The sequence below is a fragment of the Polypterus senegalus genome, chromosome 4, assembly GCF_016835505.1.
Source record: "Polypterus senegalus isolate Bchr_013 chromosome 4, ASM1683550v1, whole genome shotgun sequence".
Lineage (NCBI taxonomy): Eukaryota > Metazoa > Chordata > Cladistia > Polypteriformes > Polypteridae > Polypterus > Polypterus senegalus.
In genome coordinates this window covers 74901308-74918937 of record NC_053157.1, presented here as the reverse complement: position 1 = coordinate 74918937, position 17630 = coordinate 74901308, and the positions used below count along the sequence as shown (strand labels likewise).

At 36.0% G+C, this 17630-nt stretch overlaps 2 protein-coding genes across 2 annotated transcripts in view; both read left to right on the top strand.

Annotated features, from left to right (window-relative positions):
* Positions 1-17630, top strand: part of LOC120527467 (rho GTPase-activating protein 7-like) — a 349930-nt gene that overhangs the window by 272513 nt on the left and 59787 nt on the right. The gene's annotated exons all lie outside the window — the stretch shown is intronic.
* dlc1 (DLC1 Rho GTPase activating protein) overlaps positions 6948-17630 on the top strand; it is a 166891-nt gene continuing 156208 nt past the window's right edge. The window contains exon 1 of the mRNA XM_039750905.1: positions 6948-7201. Within this exon, the coding sequence (XP_039606839.1) occupies positions 7000-7201 (202 nt within the window). The 5' untranslated portion in view covers positions 6948-6999. The remainder of the gene's footprint in view (positions 7202-17630) is intronic.

Here is a 17630-nt window from a genome sequence, read left to right as displayed (position 1 = left end):
TGCTTGGACAACCCCACTATTGCAATTTAGGAGAGCCTGAAAACAAAAAAGCTGTATATATTTACACAATTAAGATTTATTTGCTTTATTTACAAATTTAGTTATGGTTGGTGATAATGCCTGGGAATGTGTTCTCAAAATACAGTTAGGGTTAATACTAGATGGCAGACTGACTTACTAAGATTGTTAGCGGTAGGGTTTATTTTGTTTTAATTAGACACAAATCTTTTAAGATTTCAACACAGCTTATCTACTTAGCTTCTCAGTATCTAGAGTAATATGCTGTTCTTACCTGAAGTACTTCAGAGGACCACCAGAAACAATTTATGCATTGACAGGATAGAAACAATGCACATGGTATAGGGTGGAGTTGACTGCTGTAGCCAAAACTAAGCATTGATATCCCTCTTGATAGCTTCTTAGCATTTTCTTTATACAGTAGTTACATTTTTCTTTCCATTTTTCAAACAGTCTAATTAATGGCTCACCTTGTCTAACCATTTCTGTTTAGAAGAATGTGTGCCATTGTGGATTTGTTATAGGGCACTGCCCTCTGAAAAAGTCCTTTTCGTTAACATACAGCAATGCTTTATATCCTAATAAGGTATTTATATTTAATTTTAGCATCTGAACATATTAATGGTTTGCTGTTAAATTCAGTAAAGGGAAAATAATTTCCTGTAGTGAATTGCATGGCACCAGTAGAAGCTTTGTATTTTCCAGTGTTTTTCCTTTACTTGAAAACCTGGCAAGACAATTTTAATTAAGTGCTTAAGAAGTTTAGGAAGTGTTGCACACAAAGGGAACTTTAAATCAGGAAATTCTCACCGTTTACTCAAAGGTAAGGAAAATGCTCAGCCCTATTTCAAACGTGTGCTTGCAACAGTTAAGCTGGGGGCCTGTATTGAACAGGACATTCACAAAACAGCTCATATTGCTTTCCCTTCCTTTCCTACTAAGATTCATTCTGCATGCCAATTGTCATGGACCTTTTTATAGTACAAACTAGCTTTTAAGGAGTCTGCATGTGTAATTTATTGTAGATTTTTTAAACTTACTTTTTTCCAGCAGAAGGTTGCCAGAGAGATGATGCCCATCAACTAGTTGCAAGGTATCAATGAATCTGTAAAAGAGTGCCTTTCAACACAGTTACAAATGAGCTCACAACACACAAATATGGAATTACAAATCAGAACACTAACATGTGTTTTGACTAATGTGGGAAACCTACTGAAACAGAAGATTCATGGACAGGTTAATGTCAAGAGACAGGTAAAAGGTAATAAACATGAGGAATAAGACTTCACATCTTTTAAGGGCCTGACAACACAGTTCAGCACTTCCTAGCTATAACCTTAGCTCTTATGTCCCTCAATAAACACATTTCTCCCTTCATACTATCTTTGAAATTCTTTCCTTTTCTCTGATCTTCCTTTCTGTCAGTTGAGTCCTTGCCTTTTCTCCTGTCCTAACTCCATGCTCAACTCCATGCAGAAAGAAGATTCCTGTTTACCTGGGTAAACTTAGTCCTAGTGTTACAGGGTTTTCTGTCAGCGAAGTGGCAGATAAACATTTGAGCAAAATCTAGGAAATGTGTTAAAACTATATATATAAAGTGAAGCAAAACCAAAGCCCAACATGAGAGACAACAGTCATGGTCAAGAGAACATGAAGGTGAAAAAGTGCTCTCAAGAAAAGAGCACAAAGTTAAACTTAAATACCCTTTGAGTCAGAAAACCCTCCCACAACCCTAACCTAAACCATAGTGTACCGGGACCCTAATTTAACCCTAGTCTAATGCGATGGGTGTTTCAGGACTGAAGTTGAGGGCGTTTCATGATGCTGGGGTGTTATGTAACTGATCTCCTAGGTATTGTGGTCTGCAATTACAGATAAATAAAAACAGTGCAAGGAGCATGCCATAAATAGGCAAAAATCACAACCATTCAAATCCTTTGCTTGAATTAAATCTGCTGCAAATGGAAATGAAGATGCCCTATTTAATAAGAAATCTAGTGGCCACTTATGACGGCTGGTATTTCATGTACATGCCAAGGATTTTGCCTTTTAATTGTAATGTAATTATTAAATGTTTTGTATTTTATAAAAGTCATGATAATGGTAGTCACTATAAAGGCACAATAGTTAAAAGGTAAATTCATAATTGGCTTTTGACAACAGTAGCTTCTGATATACATTATACAGAATATTTGAATTATAATAATAGTGTCTTTGATCTTTATCTGCGTATTTAACAGCTGAATTTAAGAGTGTATCAGCATTAAAAAGGGGGGAGTGTACATTTTTAATATTTACTGTAGTTAATATGATGAATGGTTTTCTTTTTGAAGACTATTCACCATATAGTATTCAATATATAGCCAAACATTTTGTAAAGACTGGGCAGAGTTTTATACTCTACTGAGACACCATGTAACAAGTCAACAGATTTTGGTTAGATAAAATAATTTTTGAATTGCTCTCTTTACTTAATTCTAATTCCTCTACATGTTAGTGTAACAAGTGATGTGTAATTTGGCATCAGTTTGCCTGCTGGCAGTAAAGCAAAATGTGTAGAATGCTGTAGACATCTATCGATAGTTCATGAGCTATTGATGAGAAAAACATGAAACAAAGTTTGTGTGCCAAGACATGAACACCTACATTGACTGGTTCTTCCCATTGTGTTTTCAGATATTTTTGTCTATTTTGTAGGAGTGGTTTCAGAAAACTACCTTACTGTAGAGTATATGTACAACACTCAGTGGCCATTTTTTTAGGTACACCCCCTTGTTAAAGTAAATAGCCTGCTACTCCAAATAACCAGTCAGTGGCTGAAACTCTGTATCCACAGCATATTCTCATGGTTAAGATGCTTGATCATAGTTTGACTAAACATTACAATGGGAAAGGTATAACTGAGAGTACTTGAATTATTTATGTTGTAATGTGAATTTCTTTAAAGTCAGTGAAATTTTGTACATGTATTTAGCTGGCTTCAGGCATACATAATATGGTTGTAGTCGGGGCATCAATTAATGTTTGATCTCAAAGGCCATATGTGTTGCTCCTTTTTTAATGTTTACCCACATGGCGGACACTGTTAGAAGATGAGGAGACGTTTGTGTTTGTGTGACGCTCGTTTTTTAATTTTATTTCTCATAAGATATTCTTTTATGTACAATCAGAAAATTTGAGGTTGGCTTATTTTTGGGTGGTTGCCTTTTTATTCTTTTTAAGAATTTCCCTTTTGTTAACATACAGCAATGCTTTATATCCTAATAAAATATTTATTTTTAATTTTACAACAACTACAACATTTAATTCTATAGCACATTTTCATTCAAAGGAATGATGCAGCTCAACGTGTTTTACAAGATGACAAAGAAACAGTTACAAGCAAAGAAAAAAAAATTAAATTAGAGATTAATAATAATGAATAAATTGTATACAACAATTTAATAATGCACACTTACATACAACAGATAATTAAGAGAAGTAAATGCTTAAATATAGAATATTTTTAAGTGTCTAGGGCAGTTTTTCTTAGGGAGGCAATTGGTTGGTGTTTGGGTTATGTCTCCCCATCAACAGTCCCAGTGGGAGTCCCTTCCAGGATAATCACTGCTAACATTCATAACAATATCAGAGACCCATCACAAGACACTTTGCAAAACATACATGACCCATAGTTTAAGAAAATATGTTCTAGATTCTAATATCTGAACATTTCATATTAATGGTTTGCTCATAAATTCAGTAAATAGAAACTAATTTCCTAATTACTGTATATACTCACGTATAAGTCGGATCTTGAAATCCGAAAAATCAATGAAAAAATCAGACCCTGACTTATACACCCCTGACACTTAAATTTTTTTTAACATCTTCTTGCCTCCTCCAATTTTACATCAGTTTCTCAGACACATCGAATTTTTTACAGTAGCGCAGTTACCAATTTCTTTCACTACTCCCATGACATTTAATTAAAAAAAAGCTTCATATTTTCTTCTGATCGAACGGCCCATCATAGATAAGGGTTGCTCTTACAATAAAGGTGTAAGAGGGTGTGAGATACAAAAAATGCAAATCAGTGCAAACGTTGCTTCAGAATAGCTTGGGTATTACCGTGTGGTCATATAGGCACGATACATAGAAAGAAAAAGGCAGTGTGCTCAGTGGTTACTCTCTCAGGTGGGCGTTAACATATCATAATCTCTTGGACCAATAGCATGAGTTTTCTGCATTCAATTTATACGACCAACATTATAAAATACCAGAAATTATACGGTAAAATTAAGTCCCGACTTATCCATGGGAGAACGTATCTGCGAGTATATACAGTATTTCTAATACGTAGTCTTGTAAGTTGTTTGGATAAATGTGTCACTTGTTGTACAGCTGAGGTGCAAATGATATTTGTGTGATAAATCGTAATGTAGACATTGTCTGTATTTGTTGCCTAAGAGTGATGTACTCTATATGTACCAGTCAATATATAACTATTTGTTAAATATATTTACGTTCGGATGCATGGTGCACATTAATGAGGATATGGAGAGATGCCTTAGGTTTTTGTGACTCCTGTGTTTCTCTTCTATATTCTGGCAGACATCTACTTGACCTCCTGTGTGTCTCTGTTTTCACAAATATACCACAATGCAGAGAGTGAACATTCAGCTGCAAAACATCTGACATGGTGACTTTGACCTTGTTATGATTTTTGACGTCAGAAATGGTATTTCCAATTTACAGAAAATTGTTAATGTGAGAGGTCATAATAGTTTGGCCAGACTCAGGAAAGCTATCAGAAAGGCCACAAATGCTCCCAAATCAGCAGTGATGTATGCAACATGCCAGACTTCAAAATAGGATTATAACAAGTAGAACACCATACTGGATTCCATTCTTGTCAACTCACAACAGGATATACATTAGAAGAATGTAAATTGGAAAACTGTCACTTGTCTGAAAGATCTCAATTTTTGCTGGAACATGAAGTTGGTAGGGTCAAAAATTAATATAACCAGCATGAATCCTGGGGCCCATCCTGTCTTGTGTCAACAGCTAAGGCTAGTAGTGGTGGTGTAATGGTGTGGGAATGTTTCCTTCACCTACATTAAGCTTTGTAATACCAACTGAGCATCATTTGAATGCTATGGCGCACCTAAACTCTGTGGCTTACCATGCATATCCTTTTACGGCTATCATTTACTTTTTTCGAATGGGTACTTCAAACAAAATAAAGTGCGATCTCACAAAGCACACACAACCTGGAGCTGGCTCCATTGCAATGCTCTGAAAAGTTCCCCAGATCTTAATCCAGTAGACTACCTTTGAGATGAAATGAAATGAAAGCTTTGTAGCTTGAATGTATGGATGAAAAATCTGCAGTGGGGCCATTGAGTCAGTATGGAATAAAACCTTCTCAGCATCTTGTTTAATCCATGTATCAAAGAATTCAGACTGTTTTAGAGTGAAAGTGGGATATGACCAAGTAATAGATAGGTGTACCTATTAAAATAACCACTGAGTCTTTGTTTATGGCTCCCATTAATAATCCAGGAAATACATATAATGATTTAAGTTTGAAATGAAAGGATTCACATGCTAAACCTTTATTCTGCTACATCTGATGTCCATTTCTAACAGGTCATAGATAATGTGATCAGGAACAGATGAAAGACAAGCTGACTTTCAAAGACAAGCCTGGCATTGATGATATGTGTCACTTAGGAATATCTCTGTCATAAACTTTAGCTGCCTGGCACATACTGTGCAGGCTAACCTCCTAGTCCTTTAATGGCTTCCTTCTTTTTGTTTTTTCAAAGAAACCCTTAAATGACCTGTACCACATACTTTTTTAACTTGTTTTACTGATTTTGTTTTTACTTATCTGATCATCATAAATTTGCTTTTATTTATTGAGATTTATTGTCAGTGTTTAAATGATCCACATCATTTCAATAGATAGATAGATAGATCTGTGGAATGTGTATGTTCTCCTGATGTCTCTGTAGGTTTTCCTCCTATGTCTTATAGGTGAGCAAGCAAGTTTGTCTGGTAACTCAGATTGGCCAAATATGGGTGTGTGAGTAAGCATGTATCTTCTGTAATGAGATGGCAGTACCTCCAGTGTTGTTTCCCGCCATACCCTCAAATCTGTCTGACCACCCTATAAACCTTTACTGGATTACGTTTTCAGGTTAATTTATGTGCTAAGGAAGTTCATCATTGAAAATACAACTGAGATACTGTTGCATGAAGGACACCTAACTAAAACTTCAATTCTTGGACATTTGACAATTGTTTCTATTGTAATGGCACATGCTGTTAATGGTGCCATATAAAATAAAAAAGTATTATTTATCCCTTCACCTTTTGAAATGCCTTTAACTTGCTCCTACTACCTACTCGTATTATTATAATCTTGTTAGCTCTATAACACTCCTTGTGATAGTGTATATTACTAATAGTGACAAGTGTTGAATGGATTGAATAGTTTCTCTCTAATTTTTCTACATTTTTAAAAAATTCTTTAGGAATGTAGTTACTGAAATATACACGTTTCTTGCTAAATTTAAGATAGCATTCTGTTCTGTATCAAATTATTCCTGTGAAGTTAAAAGAAGCATCATTACTGCTACTGCTGAGTTAAACTAAATGACTGCTTAGTTCACCTGAGCATATGCTGTAAATTGTTTTAAAATCTCCAGTCAGTGGCACAATGTGCATTGGACATATAAAACAGTCTGTCTAAGCCAATAAAATGGAAGAACCTGATGCCATTACAGTGCATGTAAGCACTTCCAGATGTAGGTGCATTGCTGGGCTTGGCAAGCGTCCATAATTAAGGATGAAGTCAATCGTCTGTCCACTGCAGTCTGAATTGCAGTCAGGGTGAATCTGGTAGAATTGTCTTTATGGCACTGGGATAGTTAAGTAAAAATCAACATCAAAATCATACTACAATCTGCAAAAAGAGAAGAATGGGGATCAATGCTGCTGCAGTGTCCTCTTGAATCTATTAGCTTGCATGCAGTTTTTTTTTCTTTTCATTTTAGTATTGTACAATTATTCTGCAGTATGGCTCGGCCAGTTAAGTTCTTGCTGCAGAGATCAGTAAGCGATCACATCAGAAACACTACATTCAGAGCCCTGGATTTGCTCAATAAAAACACCAGAGATAAACGACTTTCAGGTGAGAGCATGCTAATTAATCTGAATGAAATACGGAGTGCTGTTCCTGCCAAGGGTGAGATTATACTTGTCGGCTTGGCTGCTAATCACCTCTTGCTGCCTCTTTCAGTATCTGCAATTGGGATTGCTTAAACTTTAAACTGTAGCCTTTTAGGATGTTTTTGCTTTATGTATATATTATACTGCAGATTTGATCTGTTGGGTGGTAATATGACAAGGTAATCAATATATTGTAATTAAAGGAAAAAGTTGAAAGTCATTATTTTTTCAGTTTTTAAAATTAAATCTGTATATATTGGGTTGGAGTGGGTACAGTTTGCTGAAGGTGGACACTGATGTTTCTTAAAAAAAGATTATCTTTTACTTCAAGGAAGAGTTTTATTACTCAGAAATAAATCACAAATGTATATAGATGTAGATATATACAGTAAATAATCTATAACAGTATCTAAATCTTTTTATACATACTGTATGTAGTATATAATTATTTAAATGTATATATATCCATTTTCCATTCATAGTATTATATCTATATTTCTTGGAAATTAACGCAGTGCTCAGAGCAGAGAGTGAGCAATGAATATAAAAATAGCCTCTGCAGATGTGTACAGAGGGCTGTGAGCTGCAAAGGGACTGAACTGACTCAGGAGAGGTTTGATTTTATTTATGAGGCCTGTCCAGCTATTTCTGGTTTGTCCTTGAATGCCTGAATTCTGAAAGTCTTTGGCAATAATACATAATAGATGTCATTCGGTTGTAGATTTGTGTTTTATAAGAGAGTTATATAGATGAAAATAGTATGAGTGGTTTAAATAAAATTCTGCTTGTTATGTATTTTTAATTTAATGTTGTGTGACACAGGTATTTTATCAATGATGTTTTACTATTGCTCTCACACAGTCACAAGTAATATTCTACATTTTTAGGAAATATTAGATCTTGACAGGCATTATCTTGGAGGTTCCCACATTGCAGTGTTGGGTCATACATGTGTCATGTTTAACTGATATGTGTACTGATGTGATTTTCTATTAGATTGATATATGCATTAATCAGAGTTAACCTGTATTCAGCATAGAGTGCTATGTAAGAGTAAACAGAAATGTAATGAATCACCGTTGTGAGTTTACTCTGAGGGGTACCGTTTCCTCACAACCCAAAGACATGCTGTGAGGTTAATTGGCACCTCTACTTTGGCCCTGTTGTTAATATGTTTCCTGCCTGTTGTTATCAGGATAGGCTCCAGCACAGTGAAAATCTACTGTGGATAATTGGTTCAGAAAATGGATGAGTTTTACATGAATACTTCAGATCTAGGTTTTTGTGTCAGATCAATTAGCTTCTGTTAAAATAAAAATGTTTTAATTTGGTCCAATAAGAGGTGCAGGGAAAGGTTTGTTTAAGGTATGAGATTTCACGGAGAGAATCTGAATTTAGCCATACACGTCTTGGAATGTAACAGTTATCTGAACAAAACGTTTTTACATGCTTTTACTCACAAGACATAAAATATAATAAATTTATTACTGGTAAGCTAAATCACTAAATTATCCTAATATTACATTTAGCCTTCTTTTAAAAGACATTAGAGTTCAACTGCAGCTACAGCACAAGGCTTACTTATCTAATCTTGAGTTTCACAAGCATATGTCTATTAATGTAACTGTAATTTCATATTATGATTCATTATTTAATTGATCAGATTTTTTTGATGTGCCTGAAAATTATGAAGAATTGAAGTAGCAATGCCTTTGTTGTTTGGGATAAAAGAGACTGAATTCCTTTATCTTGTCAATGTAGGACATGCCTCAAGTCTTTCTCCTCTGTACATCTTCTACTTCTGTTCCGTGACTTTTTTTACAGTGTTAGGCACACATTACAAAAGATGGTGTCGGGCTAGAAAATGATAGTTTATAATTGATTCTTTTTCAATTTTGCTGTTTTTATGATATAATCTAACATTTTCTTTTCCTTTTTAATTGCTTCTGTGCAACACCTGCTAAATGAGATTGATTCGTCAATGTAAACCCTTAAATTCTTGTGAATGTTTGCTTCAGTATGACAGCCGTGTCCATCTGGTATTCATTTTACCTGTATGGGGCACTATAAACTGGTATATATTTCAGGACTGTCCAGGATTATTCTTGATGTGTCCTCAACAACTGCTATCCTCCAAATGTCCATTATATTGGCAGTTTATACAAATTGAATTCATTAAATGTTGGAAGGGAAACAATTACAATGGATTTCAAAACAAAAATGGTAAAAAAAAAAATCCCTGCCGGTACCCACCAGTATTGACTGGCAAAATCGAAGTGTTTTTCATCGCATATTTGCTGGCTTCACTGTTGACCTTGTTCACTGAATTTATTACCTGAAAATCTACTGTGCAGCTGGCATAGTCAAACTTATTTTTTTCCCAGCACCCAATGATGCTTTACAAGGCTAGCGTGACATCACAGAGCTGCACTGGTAAAGTTGGACAGAAATATTACTACCTAATCTACATTACTTGCCTGATTTGCATTGCACATGGGCAAAACTTTCAAGTATATTTACTGTCAACATATTCCACCTCACACTTTATGGCACTGTCTGATCTGCTTAGTGTACGTGTGAACTGGTGAGCATGGTGCACTACCTGATCAGTGCTTTATGGAGCTTAGACATGGGCAGTAAAGGGAACGCAGGAGAAGAAGTTAGATGTGGCAGAAATGAGAATGTTGAGATGGATGTATGGAGTTACGAAAAAGGCCAGAATAGGAAATGAAACTATCAGAGGTAAGACAACAGTGGGAGAAACCCAGTAAAGTAGGTTGGAGTGGTATGGACATGTGATAAGGAGAGGCAATGAATATGTAGTCAAAAGAGTGATGTGAATGAAAGTAAAGGGGAAGAGAAAGCAAGGAGGTTCAAAGTGGAGGTGGATGGATAGAATAAAGAAAGATTTGAAGGAAAAGGGTCTAACAAGGGAGAAGGTGCAGGACCGAGTTATAAGGTTGATCAAGCACATTGACCCCATGAAGAAGTGGGTAAAGTTTAAGAGAATTTAAAAAAGTACTGCATAGATTCATTGTACATTGTGTCTTCACTGCTGGATTAAGCATGTTATTCTGCTCACTATGCTGTGCTGATCGGGTAGTGACAGGAACACAACCCAGAGTATATAACACTGTGGGTGTTAGTTAGTGTTAGGGATAGGAGCCTGGGAAATGCAGAAGGACTTGGAGTAATGTGAAGTATAATTTTATCTCAGGAAGACACAATAGTGTAGTTTTTACCACTTCTGCCTAAGCGGTCAGGTCACATTTTTGGTCATAATAATCAAAAGCATATTTGGCAGATGCTTTCCTAGCCCTCAGAGGCACATATAAGACCATTGTATCATTATAATCTACTCAAAAATAGTTTGCTTTCTCCTTCCACATTGATTTCAATGCATTTTGCCAAGTTCACTGAAATTCTTGGGCATTTTAGCATTTTCACTGAGGCAAAGCTACTTTAGCAGGGCATCTCTCCCTGATACTATAAGCAAAGGTAAAGTACCATACAGTATATGCTCGCATTTATGTTCTCCCGCAGATAGGTCAGGGCTTGATTTTACCGTATAACTTCCGGTATATTATGTCGGTCATATAAGTTGAATACAGAAAATTCACACTATTGGTCCAAGAGATTATGATATGCCAATACCCACCTGAGAGAGTAACCATGGAGCACACTGACTTTTTTCTCTATGTATTGTGCATACGTGACCACATGGTAATACCCAAACTTTTCCAAAGTGACATTTGCACTGTTCTGTGTTTTTTGTATCTCCCTTATATACAATGGAGCGTTCGATCAGAAGAAAATATGAAGCTGGTTTTAAATTAAAAGTCATTGAAGTGGCGAAAGAAATTGGTAGCTGCGCTGGTGCCACAAAATTCGATGCATCTGAGAAACTGGTGTGAGATTGGAGGAAGCAAGAAGATGTTAAAAAATATTGATTGATTTTTCGGATTTCAAGACCCGACTTATACACAAGTATATACGGTAAATGGGAGATAAAAGAAGGGCCAGGACAACCATGAGAGAGTTATGAGAGAAGATACCTGTTGCATTTCTGAGAGATAAAGCTGTAAAGAAATTAACAGATCCCCAACGTCACTAATCATTGGCCACTCAGCTCTGGACCAGTCAAGTAGCAGGCTTTGGATGAGGTGATGATAAAACGGAAAATAAAAAATTCCTGTTTAATTTGAATTTTTTTGATTCTTGCCAATTTCCTAGCATTTGGTTATATTTCAGAAATTATGGCTGATAACAGCATGGCTGATACTCTGTATGTAAAGTGACTTTAGGTTTGTGAAAGGCACTCCATAAATGCAACTTTTTATTATCTCTCTATTCTAAAAAAAATCCTGGGAAAGAAAGACTAGGGAGATGATTCATGATCTTCATGTGAAGATCACGGAAGACACTTTTAAAAGACCCACAAGACGAAAGAGATTGCCCACGGAGCGTCTCGTGGGGACCTTAAACATTAGACTTTGTGCCAAGAGATTGACCCAGGACCGTCTCGCTGGGATATAGAACATGAGATTCTTGCAAGACACACCCTACTTACAACCAATATCAAATAAGACCACGGGCAGCAAAACACTCAGTCATGTAAAGGCTTTGAGCACACACAGATCCAGAACTCTCAGCACATATAAAGCGTATAAGGACAATACGTTATAGATGAAACGTCGACGACTAAGCGAAGAAGAAAGAGCAGCACGAAGAAAATAGAGTCAAAAGCGGAGAGAAAAAAATGCAAAAAAGAAAAAAAATAATTTAGGTGCAAATTCAGAAAATAAGGAAAGTAATAATCAGCCCAGAACAAGTGGAATTGAAAAAAAAAAGCATGTCCAATCGGGCTCAGAATTAAAGGACAAAGAGTAAAAGACAAAGTAGAACTTCATAAAGACATTCAAAAATGCTGGCACTATACACATGCAGAGAAGGTTAGAGATTATGAAAGCAGTGGAATTCAAAAAGCTCAAAAAAAGTTGGCGTGATACAAATGCAGAGAAAGTTAAAGAATATGAAAGCAGAAAAGTTAGAAAGTATCAAAAAAAAAGAACGTAAAGATCGCAGAAGCGCAAACAAACAGAAATTATTATCCGAAAAAAAGGAAAATAATCACCATGGACCAGGTGTCATTGAAAAAATAGCAGGACAAAGCAAGGTCAGAACTAAAAGCCAAAGAGTAGAAAACAAAGTAAAACATCATAAAGAGGTTAAAAAAAACTTAGGCGCGAAACACATGCAGAGCACGATACAGAATATGAAAGCAGAAAAAAACAAAAGTGTCAAAATAAATACAGTAAAGATCTCATTAACACAAACAAAGAGACATTATTACTCGGAGAAATAACGAAAAGGCGAATCGAGATCGAATATATGGACATAGGTGATATCTCAGTAGTATATAAATATTGTAAGGCTTTGAAGTTTAAGTCAGAGAATTTCAAAAATGGGGTTTACCTTACATGCATTTATTGGTTAATTTTCAAAAAACATTATTAACTGCTGATAATGTAGATCGTTTTGTCTGTGCTAAAATTCCAAACAGAGAAACCTATCCTGAATTATAGTTCAAAGTCATTAAACACATGTCTCACGGACCTCATTTAAAAGATTCAGCATGTAGGGACTCGAAAGATTCCAAATATTGTTTTTAACGAGTCTGAAATAAAAGTGAAACTAATGAAATAGCAACAATTCAAAGAAAAAAAAATCTTAAAAATGTGTATCTGGAAAACCAAACACGGGGGTTGGTGAGTGAAGTGAGCAGGGGGCAAAGCCCCCTAGTTATTATTATTATTTTTATTAACAGCAGCTTCTAGAATTTAGCACCACTCGGTCTAGGGAAACGTATCAAAAAGTTTTTAAAACCTATGTCTTATACTTTATCATACATTTATGTATAATATTAAACCAAAAAAATTACCAAAACAAAATGTGCCCTGATATGCACAGTACAAGCCATATTATAAAATGCTGTAAAATTTGTAATAAACACAAATTATTTATGCAAATGACAACTTCACAATGTAAGCCACTAGTGTCAACTTTAGTCTTCTAGTACCAGTTACCAGTAACTCTCCATATTTTTCACTCACTGGTAGCTTCCATACTTAAATTATATTTTCTGTTTCTTCTAGATGTGCAACCAATACTGTATTTAGGGGCACTTCATTGGATAACTTAGTGGAGGTTATAAAATATATTTTCTTATTGATATTCTTAGTGTAGTTCCCAGACTACTACCATCTAGTTAAGACAAATGATAATCCATGTTAAATCTGTAAAACTAAATACGTTAGGATTAACCTGTTTCACAAAGAGTGAGAATTGTCGCTTTTCCATACTCCTAGACAGCTATGGGGAGTGTGGGTGTTCCTTAGAGTCAAAAATTTTAAAAAGAAGGTAAACTGTGCCTTTATAGACCTCTTTTTGTAATCAGGCTTCTTCTTTGCTAATCTTTGCTAATATCTGTGATCACACTGAGGAACCTGAAACTTCACTGCAACTATGATATTGTTCTCTTTGGAATAAAATTTCACTTAGTAGTCCACTTTCCTCTCACATCTCACACACCTGCATTTTGAACAGACTGGCAACCCTGAATTGGTTTCTCATGAGTAACTGTTATGTGCTTAAAAATGTAGATTGACCAATGTCACTTTCATAGCTGGTTCCTGCCTCAAGGTCCCTGTGACAATATGATTAAAAAAGCAGATCCAGGAAATGGGTGGAGTGTTAGATTATATGTTCTGTATAAGACTGCTTACTAAAAATGAATACATAGAAAACTAGTAATATTCTTAGCAGAATGTAAATAATATCTTGAGGACTAATTCTCTTCTTCTTCTTCTTCTTCTTCTTCCTTCCTTCCTTCCTTCCTGTTGCTATGCCTTTTTAGGGATCAGCTGTCTTGATGAATTTCCCTCCATGCCTATCCTCCATTCTCTTCTTCAGCCCCTTCTCCCTCATATCCAGGTACCCCCACCTGAGCCTCTGTCATCCCCTCAACCTTTTCCTTGTAAGAGGCCTTCTCCAGACTTGTTTCTCCTAACTGCATGCCAGTACCATCTCAAACTGCCTTCTGTAATTTTCTCACTGGTTTTTACCACTCCAGCCCTTCTCCTAACCCCATGGTTCCTTATTCTCTCCCACAGTGAGCCACATGTTTTTTTGCAAATGACAGTAGATGAAATACTGGTCTCTGGCAATTGAAAACAGAAATATCATGGCTAAGGAAAGGAAAAACACAACAGAAAACTTGCCATCTCTGTGTTGTGTAAAAGAAAACTAAATGTTATGCAGTAGTTAAACTGTATTTAGTCAAAGGCCAAACCTGCTGTTGTTAATGTCTTCAAGGGGATGTGGTCGTAAAACTTGATGCCAAAAGGTAGAACATATAAACTATTACTCATTACTTATTAAATGTAAATGTATAAATTAAGTAAAAGTCAAATTATTACAGGAATAAAGAAATTAGTTGCAATGAGTTGGTTAAACATTGGACAAGTAACAAAAAATGTATAAATGAAGTCATCGGATAACACTTCATACTGTATATTTTTAACATATAACATAGTGAGGAGTAGTGCAGGGAGTAGAGTTGGCAAAAGTGGATGAGTTTAAATACTTGGGATCAACAGTACAGAGTAACGGAGATTGTAAAAGAGAGGTGAAGAAGAGAGTGCAGGCAGGGTGGAATGGGTGGAGAAGAGTGTCAGGAGTAATTTGTGACAGACGGGTATAAGCAAGAGTGAAAGGGAAGGCCTTCAAGACGGTAGTGAGACCAGCTTTGTTATATGGGTTGAAGACAGTGGCACTGACTAAAAAACAGGAGACAGAGCTGGAGGAAGCAGAATTAAAAATGCTAAGATTTGCATTGGGTGTGAAGAGGATGGAAAAGATTAGAAATGAATACATTATAGGGTCAGCTTAGGTTGGATGGTTGGGAGACAAAGTCAGAGAGGACAGATTGTGTTGGTTTGGACATGGGCAGAGTGGAGATGCTGGGTATATTGGGAAAAGGATGTTAAAGATAGAGCTGCCAGGCAAGAGGGAAAGAGGAAGGCCTAAGAGAAGGTTTATGGATGTGGTGAGAGAGAACATGCAGGTGATGGGTGTAACAGAGCAAGATGGAGAAGACAGGAAGACATGGAACAAGATGATCTGCTTCCGCAACCCCTAACAGGCAGAGGAGCAGCTTCAGCAACAGACTGCTGTCACTGTCCTGCTCCACTGACAGACTGAGGAGATCGTTCCTCCCCCACACTATGCGACTCTTCAATTCCACCCGGGGGAGTAAATGCAACATTAATTTTATTTTAATTTTTATTCATTTTATTACTATTTAATTTAATATTGTTTCTTTGTATCAGTATACTGCTGCTGGATTATGTGAATTTCCCCTTGGGATTAATAAAGTATCTATCTATCTATCTATCTATCTATCTATCTATCTATCTATCTATCTATCTATCTATCTATCTATCTATCTATCTATCTATCTAACGAGAGTAGCCAAAAGAAGAAGAAGAATTTAACATATAACATATATATTTTTAACATTTACCATATAATAAGGATGCTGGCTAAATAAAAGAAACAAAATCAAATAGTTCATGTTCAATACAGTTTTTCTTTATTTGATTCAAAATGTGTTTCCAATGTACATAAATGATTTACAAAAATTGCATTATTTATAGTTAATACAGTTTGCTCCAACCAATAACATATAGTAATATGACATACATAGCAAGCAGGAATTAGAAATTACTTGAAAAACTGGAAATAAATGGTGTTGAATCTACTTCAATTTATAATGACAAGAATTTTATTAACATAGTCGTACGTTTATCAAATCTACAATACTGTATCTTGAACAGAGATGTGAATTTCAGTGGTTCATCCATCTTTATGTACCAGTAGTGTTTAGATTAGAAGTTGTCTAAAAAAAGCACAAATATTTGTTCTTTCTTCTTTATATTCTTTTTCGGGAGCACTATCCAACTCATAATGCAGCACAGGTCCTTTAAGTAGGTACACTATGGTTACCTGGTGGTCTCATGAGGTGTGCATTAGGAGCAGTCTGCATTAGGAGGACCAGCAGGTGGATGACAGGAGTTGGATGGAGGATGCAAAGTACTGGTGTGAAGCTCAAGGAGAAGCTGTGAAGCTGAAGGGAGTTAGGGGAGACTGTGTGCAGTGGAACAGCCAAGGAAGTTAGGAGTCAAGAGCTGTGAGAACTCACATGCCACAAAAAAGATTATGACTCAGGTTGTCATGTGCATAACGAAGTACAGTTTGCAATCATTGTGAGTGCCACTGGGAAGAGAACAAAGTGTCCTGAAGTTAAATGCGTATCTGTTGTTTTGGGGGCATTCCCCTTGGCCCCTGACAGTAGAGAAATTTGCATAGGGATGACCCTGTAGTTCGGATATAGCGGGTTGAATAATGGATGGATGGATGGATGGATGCTAGGGTTTAGCGATTTGCATGTTCTGTACTGAAGCAAAACAATATATATCCTGTACTAGGTTGTCTAAGTTCTCATTCCTTTATAGTATAGAAGGCAAGTAATACCACAAGGTTCATATTTCATTTTGAGTCAAGTAATTACAATGACAAATTACAGTATTTTCTCAGCATTCAAGGTTTATATGGTAAATCCACATCTGTGAAGTGATCTTCAGATCTTTCACATGATGAAATCTGGTTAAAGTAAAATAATGACAGATATTGTGAACAGTCTGAAAGTATATGAAAGGGTAAAATGTGATTAAAAATAATACTGGAAGCATAAGACTGACACTGTTAGCTTTGGGCCAAGACGTTACGAGTGATTTCATATATGCACATAGATACAGAAGGAAGCACACGGGAAGCAGAGTAAGCACAAACACAAAAGACAAAAAGGTCTATTTTCTCAGGTACTCCTTTCTAAACACAAGACTATTTTTTCGTTATCATAGTCCAATTAGCCAGTCCTAAACCATGAAAATACTCCCTTCCCACTTCCTTTCACTCCCAGTCACTAATTCTTTGTTCCAACTCTCCCGCAGACTTTAAACTCACTACACTATTGTATGAAGCCTTTGTAACCCCCACCCCCACCACACACACACACATACACACTTCCCCATCCCTCCTAACATTATCAGGTTCCTAGATTTGCTCAGTCTTCAATGTGATGGAATATGGCATTGGATGAACTTTGGAAGATTTAGAGTTTCTATGCATATTAAAGGATGGATTCAGAAAAGTGACTCAACCAAGCAGAGTGTTGGGAAGGTCTTATTTGAAGCAAATGGATCAGTGGCCTACATTAAATATTTGCAAATACAGAGTAGCTAGAATGGATGCAATCATTAATATACTGT